Source organism: Mustela lutreola, chromosome 5, assembly GCF_030435805.1.
Source record: "Mustela lutreola isolate mMusLut2 chromosome 5, mMusLut2.pri, whole genome shotgun sequence".
Classification (NCBI taxonomy): Eukaryota; Metazoa; Chordata; class Mammalia; order Carnivora; family Mustelidae; genus Mustela; species Mustela lutreola.
In genome coordinates this window covers 86045407-86065063 of record NC_081294.1, presented here as the reverse complement: position 1 = coordinate 86065063, position 19657 = coordinate 86045407, and the positions used below count along the sequence as shown (strand labels likewise).

Genomic DNA, 19657 nt, shown 5'->3' with positions numbered 1-19657 from the left:
ACTAACATGCAGTAATACTTAATAAAATACACTTCATGGGGAATTCAATACTCTTAACTAGTTACAAATGAAAGTTGATTTTGTGTAGAAAATTAATCTGAAACATGCTAGTTAGTTACAGAAAATGTATATAAATATAAAAAGTACGAGTTTAAGTAGAAAAGATGAATTTTTAGTCCCTAGTCTTTCATTATGTCTGGGGGTGTTTTGTTCATTTTTCATCTAATTTAGTTTGCTGATGTCTTGGGTAGTATATAAATTACATGTTATTTGTGGGTAGAAAGCTTTTGAAAATTGCACATTTTTTCCCTTTTAGTGCCTCCAGAAAAACCTAAAAATTTGAGTTGCATTGTGAATGAAGGAAAGAAAATGATGTGTCAGTGGGATCCTGGAAGGGAAACTTATCTGGAAACGAACTTCACTTTAAAATCTGAATGGCAAGTTTTTAAGTTTTTTGTATGTTGAACTCAATAATTTGTCATTTGTGCTAGAGTTTCTGTTTCTTAAGGTAGAAATAGTAAATGCAGATTTTTGTCTAAGCTTTTATTTTAGAGCATCTGAAACAAAATTTGGAAAGAATAGTATAATAAATTCCCATGTGTTCATCATCCAGCTCATGACCAGTCTTCTGTATACTCCACCCCAAATTATCTTAAAGGAAATCTGAGACATCATATCATCTTACCCATAAATATTGTAGTTCATACCTCTGAAAGATAGGGATACTTTAAGACACGTAACTGTATACCATTATTATACCAAAATATAACTGAAGAAACTTCGATAGATTGTCCCATTTTCAGTTAGTTTCATGTTTACTCAGATGTTTCATGAATATATATATAGACATAATTTTATAAATTTTTTTGAGTATAGTTGACACATAATGTTAAAACAGTTTCAGCCATACAGTGTGGTGATTGAACACTTGATCTTAGGCAGTGCTTACCACAAGCATAGCTTCTGTCATCACATAACACTTTTAAAATGGCATTGTATTCCCTATGCTGTGACACAAATATTTGTATATATTTTTACAAGTCATCAAATCACAATCTCCATGCATTACAAATTGGTTTTTATTTTTTAAACCATAGATTCTGCCTGGTTTTCTTTTACTTTGCAATTCAGTCATTAAAGTAACTGTTAACACATTGTTTAACATAGTCCTCTGTCTTTTTTTTTTTTTTTTTTTTTTTTTTGGCCTTAGAAATTTCTGTTCAGTCTAGACACTTGATCAGATTTAGGTTTTTTGTTTTGTTATTCCAAAAGTAATTCGTTGAGTTCATTTTTGTGAATCATACAAGATAGGGGATAATTTCATTCTTTTGTAGGTGAATATCCAGTTATCCCAACACTGTTACGAATTCCCCTGGGCCCCTTGTCAAATATTTGGCATAATCAATTGAATTATGCTTGGGTTTATTTCCAGGCTTTTAGTTCTTTCCACTGGTCAGTCTATTTTTAATGCTAGTACTATATGTTTTGATGACTCTTAACTTGATAGTATAGACCAAAATCAGGAAGTGGGATGTTTTCCAGCTTTATTCTTTTATTCCTCAGGATTTTTTTTTTTTTTTTTGACTGTTCAGTCATTTGTGTTTCCACATAAATTTTCGAGTGTTTTTCTTTACTTTTGTAAAAAATTACCATTACAATCTTGATAAAGATTGCATCGATTCTATAGATGGCTCTTGGTGGTATTAATGTTTTAGCAAGATTAATTCTTGGAATTTGTGGGCATGGGGTACCTTTCCATTTATTGTGTTTAATTTCTTTCATCAATGTCTTAGAGTTCAGAATAGAGATCTTTTACCTCCCTAGTTAAATGTATTCTATTTTCTTGTTTCTGATGCTTGATAGTTTCAAACATTTTGATTTTTTTTTTTTAGAAAATTCATTGTAAGTATATAGAAGCACTACTGATTTTTGTATTTTAATTTTGTATTGTGCAACTTTACTAAATGCACTCATTAGATCTAACATATTTTGGTTGAGAGCTTTTGTTTTTCTGATACTAAGATGGAGAAGTGGTTTCAGGTACTGTTGTCAGCTTGATCCATTCTTTATAAAAGTTTCCCTTTTTTTTTTGTAAAGACAGGTTTTGTTTATTGGACTTGGCTTTGATATGATTGACACACACTGCAGTACATAGTACAAATTGATCTTAAACAGTTCTTGACTGCAGTTTTTATCAAAAGCTGGAAGAACTTTGCAGTGAATGCTTATACAGATCCATCTTTAGATCCTATAATTAACATTTTACTGTGTTTGCTTTATCACATATGTGGTGTTTATGCATACTTCTCTCCACCTATCCATCTTTTTTTTTTTTTTAATGTATTTCAGAGTGACTTGCAGGAGTTCGTATATTTCACCCTTAAACACTCCAGCATTTACATTATTAAGTAGATGTAATTATACATTTACAGGTATATTTTTGGTTTTTGGTAAAATTTATATGCACCTTTAAATATAACTTAGATACCTGAAGCGTTATCAGTCAGTGACCTTTGACTAGTCTAGTTACGTAACTTAGACCTTACCAAGATACAAAACATTACTCATACCCCAGAGAGTTCACTCTGCTCCTTCCCAGTCAGACCTACCCACCACCCTATCTCACCCTGTCCCACAAAGCAACTACTGCAGTGATTTTTCTCCACTATAAATTCTTATTTGTTCCTACTGTCATGTAGATGTAATCATACAGCATGTATAGTCCCTAGCATCCTCCAAAGATGAGGGTTCCCCCCCTTCATTACGAATTCATACTGAAACACATTTTGCATGTTCAGTCCATTACTATGAACTTTCCTTGATGCTTACATTGTCCCATCTTTGGATAGGAACCTGCTCAGGTTGGCTTTTCCTTTTGACTTCACTCACTAGTCTTTGATAGCTGTCTTTGACAGCTTCCTTCCTTTTTGATATGACATGACTTTGCAGATTCATCTTAGTATATATGTCCTTCCCCAGGCCAAGAATCAACCATTTCCCAGGTAGCCATGGTTCCATTTAATAGAAAATACTGATTAGACTTCAGTCAAGCTAGGGGAGCTTACTGCTATGGGGTTGTTCTAGGGTTTTACAGTAGATACAGCTAGGCAATGTTTTTAAGGTAAAATACATCATGCACTAATACTGATATTTCCAGTTTAAAATCTGGACTACCTGTTTTTACTTAATTTCATCCATCTAACATTACACCTTCTGTGCTGAAAACCTTAGTCTCCAGCAGCACCAATATAATAGTTCTTTGCTTTATCTCATAGTAAGCAGCACCTGCAGAATAGCAATGCCAATATCAGCATGAACAGTGAATACTAAAATGAATTTTAAGATTGTTTTTCTTCCCCTAAGGATATAGTTAAATTACATTTTTTTGTGTGTGGGTTTTTTTTTTTTTTTAAAAGATTATTTATTTATTTATTTGATGAGATCACAAGTAGGCAGAGAGGCAGACAGAGAGAGAAGGAAGCAGGCTCCCCGCTGAGCAGAGAGCCCGATTCGGGGCTTGACCCCTGGGATCATGACCTGAGCCGAAGGCAGAGGCTTTAACCCACTAAGCTACCCACATGCTCCTTAAATGACGTTTTAAAGCTACTTAAAGGGGTGCCTGGGTGGCTTAGTCTGCTCAGGTCATGCATGATCCCAGCGGCCTGGGATCACACTCTGAATCAGGCTTCCTGCTCAGCAAGGAGCCCGCTTTTCCCTCTCCCACTCCCCTTGATTCTGCTTGCTCGCTCGCTCTCAAAGAAATAAAATCTTAAAAAAAAAATTACAAAAATTAAGGCACTTAAAATAGTTTTTGTGTTAAAGCACCAACTCAGTACAAGAGTTCATATGTTTCATTTTGCTTTTGATTTTTAGGAATTCTTTAATTGAGAAATAATTGATCTACAATATCCTGTTTATTTCAGGTATACATCATAGTCATTCATAAAAGTTAACCTGTTCGTGGTTTTGACTTAACCTCCTACTTTAAAAAAAAGTGTGTATATGTCTTTTTAATTGATGCATAATTTAAAATTGAGTAAATAGTACCACTTGAAACTTTTTTCATGATAGAAATCAGAAAGGGTTTGACTGGAAAGAGACTAAGGGAGTTTTCTGGGGTTGACAGAAATTCTGACCTTGTCCTCCTATCACCTCCTAGTATATTGTGTTTAGAATAATCGTAACTGCTTGAAGAAGGACATTGAGGGTCCAGTAAGGATTGTTTCAGGAATGGAAAGAAATAGTAGTAAGGTCACAGGAAATAGATGATTTTTAGAGATGGGTCATCGGGGATAGTGCATATTATTCTAAATGCAATGTTCTTGGTGTAAAATTTTGAAAAAAATGTTTTAAGATACAGCTCAAACTCCATTTTAAAGGGACGCCTAATAGTTCTTAAGAAATTTTATTTTAAGCTGTAACAGTCTGGGCCTCATCAGGTAACCTTTTTCACAGTAATTTTTTAAAATCTCTTCTTAATGCAATTCTTCCATTTTTGTATTTAGGGCAACAGAGAAGTTTGCTGATTGTAAAACAAAACGTGACACCCCCACCTCATGCACTGTTGATTATTCTCCTGTGTATTTCGTCAACACTGAAGTCTGGGTAGAAGCAGAGAATGCCCTTGGGAAAGTTACATCGGATCATATAAATTTTGATCCTGTAGATAAAGGTAGTTAGAAGCCTGAATTTGAGAATTTACTGGGGTATATACAGTGGCCTTTTTCTATATACAGAAAAAGGGCTAACTCTTTTAATGATTTTTATAAATTTGCTTTAATAACAACATTGAAAATCTGGAAAAATAATAATACAGCTGTACTACAGTGTTTTTTACTTAGAATGTTACCTGCTAGTATTTATGCAATTATCAAACGTTTTACAACATAGCAATTAGAGTATACATGTTTTGTTTTTATTGTCTCTGTCTTTACATACATCATAAATCTTTGTCTTTTGATAACTGAACCTGAAAAGATTAATAGGCGCATAATAACTTGACAAAACTACAATTTCTTTAGAAACCTTTTCATTATAATAGTATGACATTGCATTGTTTTCAAAAATAATAGTTCATTTGGTAAGAATAAATATGAAACAAAAATAAGTAGTACGTTTTGAGTTTGTATAAGAAGTTGTAAAAATGAACCATGATAAATATTCAGATTTATTTTATTCTTCAGTGAAGCCCAATCCACCACATAATTTATCCGTAAGCAATTCAGAGGAACTGTCCAGTATCTTAAAATTGACATGGATCAACTCAAGTATCCAGGATTTTATAAGACTGAAATACAACATTCAATATAGGACCAGAGATTCCTCAGTTTGGAACCAGGTAAATTGCAAGTTACTGTTTATGCAAATAGTCTCGCAACCCTCTAACCTAAAAGTCTGAATATCCTAAGGTTGTGGTTACATGAAATACTTTGCTTGATACCTCTTCTTGATCTGTGTTTCACGTAGGTGCAAACAGGAAGACATTCAGATTGAAAATACAGTTTTGCAAAAACAAAAAAAAAAAAGAAAAGAAAATACAGTTTTGCTTAGTACGGTAGCTTTGAAGTATGGGAGTGATACCAGGTGGTAAGGAGTAGTACTTTCGATGGGAGGTGAAAGGAACACAAAAAATGAGCAAATAAAGGGGGGGGAGTACATAAAGAGATTATTTGGCTAAGTAGAGCAGGGGTTGGCAAACTAAATCTGCAAGCCAATTTCAGCCAGCCATCTGTCTTTAAAAATAAAGTTTTAAAATATTGTCTTTGGCTATTTTGTGCTGCAGCGGACAAGTTGAGCAGTTGGAACGGAGACTGTCTGGCCCACAGCCTAAAATACTCACTATCTAGTTAGCGCGTTTTAGAAAGCATGTCAACTTTTTAGTAGAGGAAGTAGTAGTTGGGGAACTTAAAGACTGAAAAGGAACAGAAGAGTATACCAAAGATGATGCTGCCACCAAAAGAAGTACTTGGAACTTTTAAAAAAGACAATCACCATAGCTTGTGCTCCCCGTAATATTTGTCACAACTTCATTTGTCACTAACACCGTGCTTTTTCTTTCTCTTGTTGCAATAATGAGCTCATAAGGATTTGAGCTCATGATTTTAATACTTCTGCTCTCCATTCCACTTACAGAAGGACTGGTCAAAATAAAATTAGAAAAAGCAACAAATGAAAATGGAGTAATGCTTCATGTTAGACAGTATACATACCTGAACTTAAAAGTATTTTTTGAGGGCGCCTGGGTGGCTCAGTGGGTTAAGCCGCTGCCTTCGGCTCAGGTCGTGATCTCAGGGTCCTGGGATTGAGTCCCACATCGGGCTGTCTGCTCAGTGGGGAGCCTGCTTCCTCCTCTCTCTCTGCCTGCCTCTCTGCCTACTTGTGATCTCTCTCTGTCGAATAAATAAATAAAATCTTTAATTTAAAAAAAAGTATTTTTTTGTGACACCTGGGTGGCTCAGTTGGTTGGGCAGCTGCCTTCGGCTCGGGTCATGATCCCGGCATCCTGGGATCGAGTCCCGCATTGGGCTCCTTGCTCCGCAGGGAGCCTGCTTCTCCCTCTGCCTCTGCCTTCCACTCTGTCTGCCTGTGATCGCTCTCACTCTCTCTCTCTCTGACAAATAAATAAATGAAATCTTTTTAAAAAAAAAAAAAAGTATTTTTTGATATCACAGAAACTTAATTCATTAATAATAACAAAAAAATGATACCTGCTTTGTATTCACTATTGAAATATCATAGTAATGAAATTCCATAGTACTAGAATTAGTTATTATCTGTATTCTCTCTTCCTGAAAACAAGTTTTGTTTTTCTTGATTGGGCTAGATACCTGCCTTTTTCCTATCCAGAGTTGCACTCTGCTCTTCCCTACTGTGCTTACTCTTATCTTGGAATGCTGACCTGTATGGATTTCATCTGTGGGTTCACATGCTCTCTGGTTTCCTGGTGAATATGGTTAAAGGAAGCAGGGGATCTGGCAAGAGAGAAAAGTGAGATCAGCATATTTATTTTCCCTGCTTCCTCCTGGAGCTGCCCATTCTCTCAGCCTAAGGTCACTGCTCTACTAAAGTTAATCCTGTCTGACCCTCTTCTCCCAGTTGCTGTTGCCAGCCCTTTTGGCCTGGGGGTAATAACAGTTCCAAGCCCCTGAGTAATGACCACTATCTAAGGTTTCCCTATACTCTGCCCATACTTGCTTTTAAAACCCTTCTTGAATTGAATTCTAATTGGAGTATACTATCTTTCTTCTGCTGAAACTCTTAAGTGTTACAGGCCCAATGGAAGAAAAATAAATAAATGAAGGATTAATAATAGATGTTTCCATACTTTGAAATATACTAACTTCACTAACTCAGACAGCTTTTTGATTTGCATTTATATCTCTCCTGAGCTTGAATTTATTAGTCTAGTTTCATTAAATGAGTTTCCAAATGTTAGGGAATTTAGGACAGTTAAAATAAATACATGGATTTTTTTAATTAGTTGATCTGCTTTGATTTCAGATTCCTCCTGAAGATACAGCATCCACTCGATCTTCCTTCACTGTCCAGGACCTTAAACCTTTTACAGAATATGTATTCAGGATTCGTTGTATGAAGGAAGATGGTAAAGGCTTCTGGAGTGACTGGAGTGAAGAAGCAAGTGGTATCACATATGAAGATAGTGAGTAATTAAGATACATGAGGAAATAAAGTTTTTGGAATTAGGGCTATGAATTGTATCTGGTTTTAGTAATGTAGACCACTCCTTATTTTATGACCATTTTATTCAAACTTGTATTTTACACTTCTGTTCTAACATCAAGATGTAAAATGTGCATGATTGTGTTAATACATGATTCCTCATAAAGAAGATGCCCAGGAATGACCATGAGAAAACCACTGAACTAACAGTTAAGTCCAGAACACTTTATAAAGGATGGTAGCTCAAAGATACCCCCAAAAGAGAATCATATCCTAACTTCATTAAAGTCATACTAACAAAATATACCATAGTCACTCACTGTCAGAAATACATGTGTACTATTACTTGTTCGTTTCTACCAGCACTTAATAAACCCCTGGAAAAGAATCCTAGAGTTTTGGTTTATTTTCATTTTTCCTTTCCCCACCCCCCACGATCATACGGGGCATAGAACATAGAATCCAAAAGTCATAAAAGGGTATATAGGATCCAAGGTAAGATCTCCTGCCCACAACAGTTAAAATTAGTAATTTCTTTTGTAGCAGTCAAGAATGTGGCATACAGAATTTTTTCTTTTTGAACAGTTTTATTCCATAGTTTCATCCGTCAGGTGTCAATGGCAACAGCTCTGGGTTTAAAACCTCCTGTACCACCACTGTCCCTTCACTTCCGCTTCACTAGAGGTTAGATAGTGAAGAGAGAGTATCAAAGGCAGAAAAGTAAACTGCCTTTTCCTCTAGATTTTCTCTTATTCTCATAAGTGACATGAAAGAAAGTAGTTCTGCTATTGCTGATTTGAGGGTCTTCAACTGGATTTCTTTGTCTTGGCTAGGAATTCTTAAACTGGGATCCATGGGGCCTTGCAAGCTGGTGGGTCAGTTGCAGAGGGGAAGTGGGGAGGGTGGTTCCTGAACTCAAGTGTGGGCAAAATAATAATGGCTAGTGCCTGTGTGTGTTTTTTTGGGAGGGGAGATGGTGGAAATCATGAACTATTAGATTAAGCAATTCTTCAATTTAATGAGTGATTCCTCTAGGTTCTTTTTATGTTAGGAAGTCTTTTTGGACTATAACACTTCATTATAGTTTCTTGGTCTTGATTTTGTATACTTGATTTTGTATACAAGTTTTGTATACTTGTCCCCAGCCTTGTGTCCTTTTCTCTGTTATGTCCTCCATAATTACCTCTTTATAGTAAATCACATCATTGCTTAGACTTCTTTTCTTACTCTGTTGAACCATAGCTTAAACTTGAACCATACTGCACTTAAAAAATTCTAAAAAAAATCAGTTGATTGCATAGGAATTTTTAGAACCTAATTTATTAGCATTTGATACTTGTTTTATAAAGTGGATTTTCATTTCTCATGTTGGTGATTATGACGGCAACACTGCAAATTCATTTTTATTGTATCTTGTCAACAGTCCTAACGTAAGGTAATAAACTTAGCCCACATTTATTCCATTTATGTTGTTTTATATTCATACATATACACACAAACACACACATTTAGGAGTTTAAAGTATTTAAACATAATTTTTCAGTTTGAGTTTCAGCAGTAAGAAGTGATCCATCTTGGGTTGTACCTTAGGATATGTATGTAGTTTTATAATTTCACGATTAGAAGAAAAATCCAGTATAATTTAAATTACCAAGTGATCTATTATCCTGACTAAAGGAAGACTCAGGCATAGCATTCTAGAATGGGGAAAATGATAGTTTAAACAGTGACTAAAGGGCAAGAATATTAAGAACAAAGTAAGAGAATAATTTCCAAGATAATATTTTATTGTTAAAAACTTCTACTTTAAAAAGTTCATGTCATTTTTTTAGGACCATCCAAGGCACCAAGTTTCTGGTATAAGATAGAGCCATCCCATACTCATGGCTATAGATCTGTACAACTCATATGGAAGGTAAAAAAAAAAAAATTGCATGTTTATCTTTTGTCACTTAATGTAAATACATTTTATATGACATATGAGTGTAGTTTTTTAACTTAAATTTTGATTCATCTCAGTATCAGGAAAACATTTGACAAATAGAAACACAAAGCTTTGTATATATTACATAAACTGCAGGTTATATCTGTTAAGCATTTGTGAAAAGTTCTATGAGAAGGATTTTGTCTGTCATTGAACTTTCCTGAGTGTCTCATGGAAAACAATTTTTAAAGGTTTTGAGTAATCAAAATGTATTGCCAATAATAATTGTTCTTAACTCTGTAAGGCTGCAAGCATGTCCATACTAAAAAAAAAAATACTCAGGAATAAAATACAATTTAGAGCCAGATAGCCACAGTGTAGGTACTAGATACAGAACTAAAAGCTAATGAAATCGTGCTACTTTTCTTCCTAGTCAAAGTTACAGGTTTATTCTTTCTTACTATGTAGTAGTTTACTTAAGGTAGTGAATTGTAAATGAGATTGCAGGTACCTTTTTTTCAGTTAAACATTTAGAGGTTTTACATAACAGCAGAATTTGTGAACACAGAGAAAACTGATTAACTTTTATTAAATTTTTAAAATATTTTATTATAGACATTGCCTCCTTTTGAAGCCAATGGAAAAATTTTGGATTATGAAGTGACTCTCACAAGGTGGAAATCACGTTTACAGAATTACACAGTTAATGAAACCAAATGGACAGTAAACATCACAAATGATCGTTACATAGCAACTCTCACAGCGAGAAATCTGGTTGGCAAATCAGATGCAGCTGTTTTAACTATCCCTGCTTATGACTTTAAAGGTTTGTGTCTGTGAGATGGCATCGACTTAAGGATGGGAAAAGGTGGTTCTTAAAGTAGAAGATACTCTGAGGCATAGTACATAGTTAACTTACGTGAACAGCCAAGTAATTTGTTTTATTCTTAGGTGGCTCACTTAAACTTTGAAGTAAACTGCTTAATTCATTTCAGTCTTTTCTGATTACTTGGTTTTTAAGACTATGGGATCCATATATGAATATGACTTAAATATATTGTTCATAGCTTTCAAAGAAGGAAAAGGCCATTTACATATAGAAAACACTTGAATTTTGAGAAAGGAAGAATTTTAGTTGCATAAATTGTATGTAAATTATAATGTGCCTTTATTCATGGAAATCCATATTATCATATGTTACAAAAACTGATACGTAAAATACCAAAATTGCAGATTTTTAATGCTCACTTAACCATATTGGTATTCAACCTTTGTTTTAAAGCTACTCGCCCTGTAAGGGATCTTAAAGCGTTTCCCAAAGATAATATGCTTTGGGTGGAATGGACTGCTCCGAATGAATCTGTAAACAAATACATCCTTGAGTGGTGTGTATTATCAGATAAATCGCCTTGTATCCCAGACTGGCAACAGGAAGATGGATTAGTACACCGCACCTATCTAAGAGGTATTCCTGGTTAGAAAAAATTTAAGTTGATTTTTCTTCTACGTATTTTTTGTGCGTTACAGATGCTGTGGTCCCCTGAAAAGTTAAATCTAGTTTGCCACATGTGTGATTCTCACCAAGTCACATCAAACCTCGTTCAGTTGCAGGGTCTTTTTATGGATAGAGTGGGGTTAATAGTATTTCTCTTTATAGTTAAGGAACACTTAAATTGTAAAGAGAAATATTATATGACCTCTGCCTGTAATTAGTTGCATTCTTTCTGTACCTGATTTAACTCCCTCATCCTGCAGTGAAAAAATACTTTTCCGTAGCATCTGAATGACTTAACTCTTAAAGCTGTTGAATAGGGAAAGCGGAATTAGAACAGATTACTTTATGTCTTTTAACTGGAAGTTGTAATGGACAGAAAGTAATGATGTTGTAGAGCTCCAGAATGGTGGATTACCCTGTGTTTTAAGGTACAACTTAACTGTGTGGCTTTGAAGTGATAAAACAGCTTTAAAGAGAAAACATTTAGCTTGCATGTGCCACGCCTCTTCCTGCAAGTACCGCAGGATAACCATTAGAATTCAGCTGTGAGTAATATGATTAATTAGAGAAGCTATAAACAAGGACGTAATCTGCCATAAGGTTTGTGAGTTTGATTTATAAAACAGGCTATTTGGCTCTCCTTACCCTCTTATTCAATAAACATTTTAATAAATGTGGTTTCTTCTCAGCCTTATCAAAAGCAAGGTAGAGCTAAGAGGGAAGACCTACATTGGTAATAACTAGACAATAGAAATGTTTTTAAGATAGCATAGCATAATCTGCAGAGACAGGTTGCATAGGGAGCCCTGATAGTTCATAGCTCTGATAACATCACTGTATTAAAGCAGAATATAACACTCATCATCTTGTTAATACTGAGTCATCAAGAAAAAGTAAAGTTACTCTGTTTAAGAAAGCAATGGACCATATAATAACTTTACAACTTTACAAGTAATATTTAAGGAAATAAAAGTTCCTATTGAATGATAAACTTCAGTAAAATAAATATTTTCTGATGTGGACTGGTCAAATTCTGTAAAAAAAAGAACTTAAAAATTTTTAATATTGTGTATCGGTAATAGATTACTTTGTTAATTTGAAGAGATCAAAAGAATTTATAAATAATAAATAATTTTTTTTTAACTTTTGGGGGGAAATAGTACTAATTCTTTTTTTCCCAGTGACCTGACAAACCAGGGCCATTTCCCTAGCTCTTAACAGTGGGTCTTCAGGTAGTTCTCCAAGAATTAGTTAAAATATACAAACACTGTCGAACTATAAGACCAAGGATAATTTGAAATCAATGTTTTATTGTAAGTCCTGGATAATAATACAATAATTACTTTAACTGACAGTATATTTTTTTATTTCCATGATACTGGCAATAAAAGTAAGCTTTTATTTAACTTTTACTCTGTTAAGCTTGAATCCAGTACACACAAATCAATGCTTGATTTAAAAGCTGCAGTTCTAGGGGTGTCTGGGTGGCTCAGTGGGTTAAAGCCTCTTACCTTCGGCTCAGGTCATAATCCCAGGGTCCTGGGATCGAGCCCCGAATCAGGCTCTCTGCTCAGCAGGGGAGCCTGCTTCTCCCTTCTCTCTCTCTGCCTGCCTCTCTGCCTACTTGTGATCTCTGTCTGTCAAATAAATAAATAAAACCTTAAAAAAAAAAAGAATTAAAAACTATAGTTCTAAAAGTTTAATAACCATGAAATTATAATGTAAAAATAAATAATGGAATTACACTTTTATTATGGTGGAAAAAATGTTTCTCTCCTTTTCTTTCTTTAGGGAACCTAGCAGAGAGCAAATGTTACTTGATAACAGTTACTCCAGTATTTGCTGATGGACCAGGAAGCCCGGAGTCTATAAAAGCATACCTTAAACAAGCTCGTAAGTCCAAACTCATTTTCTTTGAAATGTGTTGTTTGCTATTAACAAAGGTGTTTTTTCTTCTTAAAATAAGGGTATGTGTTACAGTGTTCAAATAAAATAACGAAATTCTAGTGAATTCTAGTAATATAGTGAATTGTAATGATTCTCAGTTATCAAATACTTTTCTTCTATTCTAGCACCTTCCAAAGGACCTACTGTTCGGACAAAAAAAGTGGGGAAAAATGAAGCTGTCTTAGAGTGGGACCAACTTCCTGTTGATGTTCAGAATGGATTTATCCGAAATTATACTATATTTTATAGAACTATCATTGGAAATGAAACCGGTAATAAAATTATCAGTTATTAAAAATTACTGGTTTTTTTTCTTAAGCTTTCAAATATTAAGTCTTTCTTAGAGTATATTATCATCAGAAAAGAGGCACCTGAGAATTTGTCTAATGGTTGCTTTTGTGGTCCTATTAAAGAAATACTGTGTTGTGCTTATTGGAGAAGAGTGTTGTCAGAGATATGAAAATTATTTTCTGAATACTTTTTGCGTTTTTAATACTTTTTCAAAAGCTAAATCAGAAACACTGAGCAGTTGAATAAACCACACTTACGATTTCTTCTAGCTGTGAATGTGGATTCTTCTCACACGGAATATACATTGTCCTCTTTGACCAGTGACACTTTGTACATGGTACGAATGGCAGCATACACAGATGAAGGTGGAAAGGATGGCCCAGAATTCACTTTCACTACACCAAAGTTTGGTAAGTAATGTTGGCTCTTTCCTTCTTTTTCGTTTTAAAGTTTGATCAGACTAAAAGCAGACTTAGATTCATAGAAAAAGCATTTTTCATAAATTACGGTTTTTGTCTTTATCTGATTTTGATGGTTTCTTTAAACTATTAAAGCTCAACCTCTGTTACTTCATTAACAGCTTCTCACTCCTTTCATCTATATACTCCCTAAATGCTGAAAGAATTTTTGTATCTTTCTAAGTGGGTTCATATTTTCACTGGCAAAAATCAAGTGTGGTCTTTCTTCCTTCTCTTAATCCTTTCTATAGGCAGATTGCTGGAAAGATGAGTCCACCCTTCCACACTCTACTTCTGTTCCTCCAGCTCAGTCTTTGACTTCCTTAAAACCAGGCCGCCAGCTCCCACTCCACTGAAATCTCCCTCACATCCCTCAGGGATGTCTTCTTAGTTATGATCTCCCTGGCATGCTTTTTAGTCTTTTTTCTGTACTTCTCAGCATTTGAGTCTGTTGGCTTCTCCATCCTCGAAACTGCCTCTTGGTCCTTCTATGGAATAGCGCCCTCCTGAGTCTTCTCCCGCTCTGGTACTTCCCTTCTTGGCCTCCTTTTCACTCTTAAAAACAGTATGTATTTTCCAGAGCTCTGTTCTCCGCCCTATTTTATTATCTGCCTATTCACACTCCCTGTGACTTCAGCTGTCCTCTCTCTCCTTCACAAATAACATCTCTTTTCCCTGACAAAACCATCCAGGTCTTTGCCAAAGCCAGAAATTTAGATAAGGTTGTAGTAAATTTTCCCCTATCTTTTTTGCTTACATAAGCCAAGTATAAAGTCCTGTTGATCATGCCTTCTAAATTACTGCTTTTGCATGCCCTTTGATAATCTCTTCCTTGACCCTAAGCTTCTCAGGATTTTCTCCCATCTTTTTCTGTCTTTTCCTAATGTGAGCTTTTCCTATGTGAGCTTCTTACCTTTTGGCTGTTCTTTAGCTTCCCTAATGCAGACTGAAGCTGCATTCATTCTTTTTTCTACTACATTTTGAATCAGTATAGAAATTATTATAATTGTATTTGTAATGTCCACCCCCAAGTACCACCACAGTGATTGATAAGTAGAAACTTAATATTCCTGATTGATTGCTGAATGAGAAAATGAATGAGTAACTACATAAAATAGATAATAAAAGATCTGAGCTTTGCTGTGATATCCAGTAATATACATAGTTTCTGGAATAAGGTTTGTGGTGATATGTTAATAAAATATATGTAACAAGTAATAATTGAAATTGATCTTCAAAAAAAAAACTTTTCAAATACTACCCTATTTGTGAAAGTAACATTCTGTAGAGCAGAAGAAAAATCACTCCTAATCTCTCTTCTAGAATAATCTTCTAACATATTGTGTATCCTTCTAGTATTATCTGTGCATACATTTTTTTCCCAAAATTTAGAGCATAGGATTTACTTTATTATCTACTTTTTTCACTGATCTATCTATTGTTTTGATTGTGGAACTATTATGGGTTCTTACTATAACATGTGGCTTGCTCCCAAAGGACCTTACAGTGTATTTGAAGAAATGCAGCATAAGCAAAGTAATTGAATGGAAAGGCATTTGGGCCATGTAGGCAGTAAACAGAGGAGGAGGTTAAAGGTAATTAGGGTGACTTTTATCATCAAAAATTTTATAAAGGAGACAGTACTTGAGCCTCAAGGATAGGATGTGAACAAATAGGAAGAAGAGTGCATCTTAGGACAGAATGAGCAAAGGCCCAAGACATAAAAACATAGTAAGTTAGCAGCAGTACAGAAGAGGTTCTGCTTGAATTTGATTTGGTATAGATACGAATATATGAAACCTGAGCATACAAGTAACTAGTATTTGCCAGTCTACGGTTTTTTCCTGAGCATTGATCTGACTTACTGATTTTAAAGTCTTCCCATGAAAGACTAATTAGGTGGAGACTGGAGGAGTTAACCAGAAACAATTGTAAGGTCAATCATTAAAAAGTAACTCCAATATAAACTATCCAATTAGTGATTCATTTGATTAAGTAAGCCCTCTTTAAAATGCAGATTAGGGATCATCTGCTAATTAGAAATCTTAGGCTTACTGATTTTTAGGTGATAACTATTCCTACTATTGCCACTCCTTGTATTTAAGATTCTTTTTTTAGTATATGTGCTGCCGAAAGTGAGCCCAAACTTTTCTTGTGTTGTATTTAAGATTCTTTAAAAATTCTGGGTACCGGGGTGACTCGTTAAGTGTCTGCCCTTGGCTCTGATCATTATCCCAGAGCCCTGTCCAGTCCGGCCTGCTCTAGCTCAGAAGGGAATCTGCTCTCTCCCTCTGCCTTTCCGCACTGCTCGTGCTCTCTGTCAGAAATAAATAAACAAGATCTTAAAAAAAAAAAAAAAAAAATTAAAAAGTACAATTCCTTAGCCATTTATCAGATATGCCTTGGTTGTTTTTGTTTTGTTTGGGTATTTATTTATTTATTTATTTGAGAGCGCACACAACGGGGGAGGAGGGCAGGGGCACAGAGAGAGGGAGAAAATATCTCCAGCAGACTCCTTGCTGAGTGCAGAGCCTGACTTAGGGCTCAATCCCAGTGCCCTGAGATCATGACCTGAGCCAAAATCTAGAGTTGGATACTTAACCAAACCATACAGGTGCCCTGATGCCATCTTTTTGAAAATAGTAAATAGCTACTAAAATTTTTGCCTGAACCTTTTATTTTTATTCCTTACAGAGGAGCACATCTTTAGTTCAGTTACTAAGATCGTTTTACAACTTCTCTACTTCTCCTCAGTACTCACAGATCTCAAAGATAAGCTTTTGTTAAGATTGTGCTGAGGGCAGATCATAAATGTAATAAATGGTTAGGTTTGGGAGCTCTAACTTACTGAGTAGATTATCTGTCCACTAAACTAAACTTAAAGTCATTTCATTCCCCTAACCAACATACAGTTCATGCTTACCCTGTGGCCAGGTTACTGTGTAAGGTATAAAGGGCTAGAAAAGCAGGGAGAAACCAGCCTTTTAAGTTAAAAACGCTGTAAAAACCAGATGGTATTTCATCTGTTCAACAATCCTCTGGCCGGGAAGTTGCATTATTTGGGTCAACACAGGCATTGACCATTATTTTCTACCTTATCCCTTTGTTTTTAGCTCAAGGAGAAATTGAAGCCATAGTTGTGCCTGTTTGCTTAGCGTTCCTATTGACAACCCTTTTGGGAGTACTGTTCTGCTTTAATAAGCGAGACCTGTAAGTACCCGTTTTAATTTTTACAGTTTTTCCGCTGGATTTATGCTCTGTTCTCTCCCTCAACCTCTGGCTCCAAGTAATTGATTTGCCTTCTGTGACTGTAGTTCTGTCTTTTCTAGGATTCCATATAAATAGAATCAAATAATACATAGTGTTGAATATACTTCTTTTTCCTATTTATTGAATAGTAGTAATGGGTCTTTTCATGTGCCATTGCTATATATTCTTTGGTGCAGTAAATCTTCTGAAATCTTCTGCCAGTTTTTACATTGGGTTGTTTGCCTGAATGCTGAACTATAAGAGTTCTTTACATACTCTGATTACAGAATTATTCTCAAATGTGTTTTGGAAAGTCTGGTCTTGTGGCTTTGCCTTCTCATTTTTTCATTGTGATTTTAGAACTAAAGTTTCTAATTTTGATGAAGTTTATGTTCTGCATAGGAAATCTTTGCCTAAGTCAAGTGTCATGAATGTGTGTTTTCCTTTGTTTTCCTCTAGAACTGTAATCACTGTAGCCAAAAGTCTATGATTTGTTTTTGTGTATGGTCCGAGGTCAGGGTCAGGGTTCATTTTTTCCCCCCATAGATTCCAGCCTTACTTAGTGAAATTTACTTACCTACTTTTTGCCCCATTGTATTGCCTGGATATCTTTGCCCAAATCAGTTATCCATGTATGTCTGGATTTATTTATGGACTCCGTTCTATTCCACTGATCCATAGGTCAGTTATCCTAGTACCATACTATCTTGTTACTGCTCTGTGGTAAGTTTTGAGAGCAGTTAGTGGAATTCTTCTAATAATCCATTTTTCAGAATTATTTTGGCTAGAGTAAACGGATACTGATCTGAAAAGGAAATTTCCTTGGGGTGGAGGGGAACCCAGTACATGTTGACTGAGATTTTACTGAATCTGTAAGTCAATCTAGGGAAAAACTACAATCTGAACAGGCATTTACATCTGCATAAATCACATGTCTTTCAGGGGTATATTGGTTTTAATTTTCTTTTGCAGTATGTAATTTCCAGTGGGATAGGCCTTACACATCCTACATTAAATTCATTACTAAATATCTTTTATACAGTTGTAAATGGCATTTTTATCTTCTAATTCTTCATTGTTAGAAATAGAAAGCAATTTTTTAAAGAACTTAGTTCTTGTATACTTAGTTCTTGGATATAGTCAACTACTCTAGGTAGGACTTTTTTGGATTTCTTAGCATTTTTGCTGCTCACCAGTGAAGATAGTTATTCTGATGTTTTCAGTTATTTTTCTTGTTATACTGGTTAAGTAAAACTTTGCATTATCACTGGTTTTGGGTTTTTTTTTTTTTTTTTTTTTCCATTATCACTGGTTTTAAGGGAGAAAGCATTCAGTCTTTTAGGATCACATGGGATGTTGGTTTTGTCAAATGCTTTTTTTGTCATCTATTGATCATACGATTTTTGTTTAGGATCTTAACTTTATTGCTTTTTATATTATACACACATTTTATAGTTGTTTCCACAGGAGAGTCAGTCAGGACCTTATTACTCATCTTTATTTTTATATTTGAACTTATTCTCAAGGTGACTCACTTCCTGTGTACTTATATATACTTAAGGATCTCTCACTTAGGGTTAGAAACTGTATTAAGGTAAATAAATACTCTGGTGAAAAATCAAGTTTTTTCTGGTAGCTATGTAAAAACTTATTAAGTGGTTTAGTTGGAAATTGAACATTAGCTTTTGTTGTTGGGGAAGGGGTATACTGTAAAGCTTTGTGGCTTTCCTCAACTTTTGTTTCTTTAAATTGAACACTTAACAGTTTTTTATTACAGCTAACTTAAACTCATGTTTAGCATATATGCTTAAAACATACGGTTTTACAAACAGCATATTTCTTTTCTCTTTAGAATTAAAAAGCATATCTGGCCTAATGTTCCAGACCCTTCAAAGAGTCATATTGCCCAGTGGTCACCTCACACACCTCCTAGGGTAAGATAAAATGTCTCTGACTTGTTTATACATGGGCATGTTAGGGTATGTTTCTAGAGTTAAACCAAATGGTGAGCCCAGATTGAGAAATAAATGGTAATAAAGTATTACACAACATATTCTGATACTCCCTACTTCTGTTTACTTGATGGAACTTTGAAAATAGAAAAGGTGATGTGTAAATACTGCTCTCTGGTAACTGTGTTGTAAGGCAAGCATTTTATATAGGCTATTAAAATGAAATTGAACAGTATACCAGTTTAATAACTGCTGAAAAGATTTCTAGACACCTGAACTCTTCTAACTACCTTAAAGTTGAAATAACTTAACTTTACTACCTTCTAATAATTGTTGAATTTTATGTTAAGATCTAGAATACATTTTATGAGATTTAAGTCATTTGAGTCTGTCTATCCTGGTAATCCTAGGCTCCATAGTCTAGTAAGAGAAGTAATCTTTGTACACCAACCTGTAGCTTATCAAAATTGAACACCTGTATTGATTAGGAATTCTGGTAAAATACATTGATTGATTCTTCTCAGAATTACTCCCACAGTACCTGCAGTTCAGCTAGTTGACAGGACCTAGTGACCCCAAATTATGTCTGTCCCATGGGAATTTACTGAGAAGCTTCAGAGATGCATTTCTCTGTGTCTTTAGACTTTTACCATATGTTTCA

The 19657-nt window shown here is 34.9% G+C and overlaps 1 protein-coding gene across 4 annotated transcripts in view; it reads left to right on the top strand.

Moving 5' to 3' along the window:
* IL6ST (interleukin 6 cytokine family signal transducer) overlaps positions 1 to 19657 on the top strand; it is a 53942-nt gene that overhangs the window by 29561 nt on the left and 4724 nt on the right. For 3 of the 4 annotated variants that reach the window (XM_059175012.1, XM_059175010.1, XM_059175011.1), the window contains 12 exons: positions 317 to 437; positions 4506 to 4672; positions 5184 to 5338; positions 7501 to 7660; positions 9513 to 9595; positions 10220 to 10430; positions 10887 to 11069; positions 12891 to 12992; positions 13172 to 13318; positions 13607 to 13747; positions 16909 to 17005; positions 18897 to 18978. In XM_059175012.1, the coding sequence (XP_059030995.1) occupies positions 317 to 437; positions 4506 to 4672; positions 5184 to 5338; positions 7501 to 7660; positions 9513 to 9595; positions 10220 to 10430; positions 10887 to 11069; positions 12891 to 12992; positions 13172 to 13318; positions 13607 to 13747; positions 16909 to 17005; positions 18897 to 18978 (1649 nt within the window). Of the gene's footprint in view, positions 1 to 316; positions 438 to 4505; positions 4673 to 5183; positions 5339 to 7500; positions 7661 to 8043; positions 8076 to 8568; positions 8574 to 9494; positions 9596 to 10219; positions 10431 to 10886; positions 11070 to 12890; positions 12993 to 13171; positions 13319 to 13606; positions 13748 to 16908; positions 17006 to 18896; positions 18979 to 19657 lie in introns of those variants that run through there. The other variant, XM_059175013.1, reaches the window with a different exon arrangement.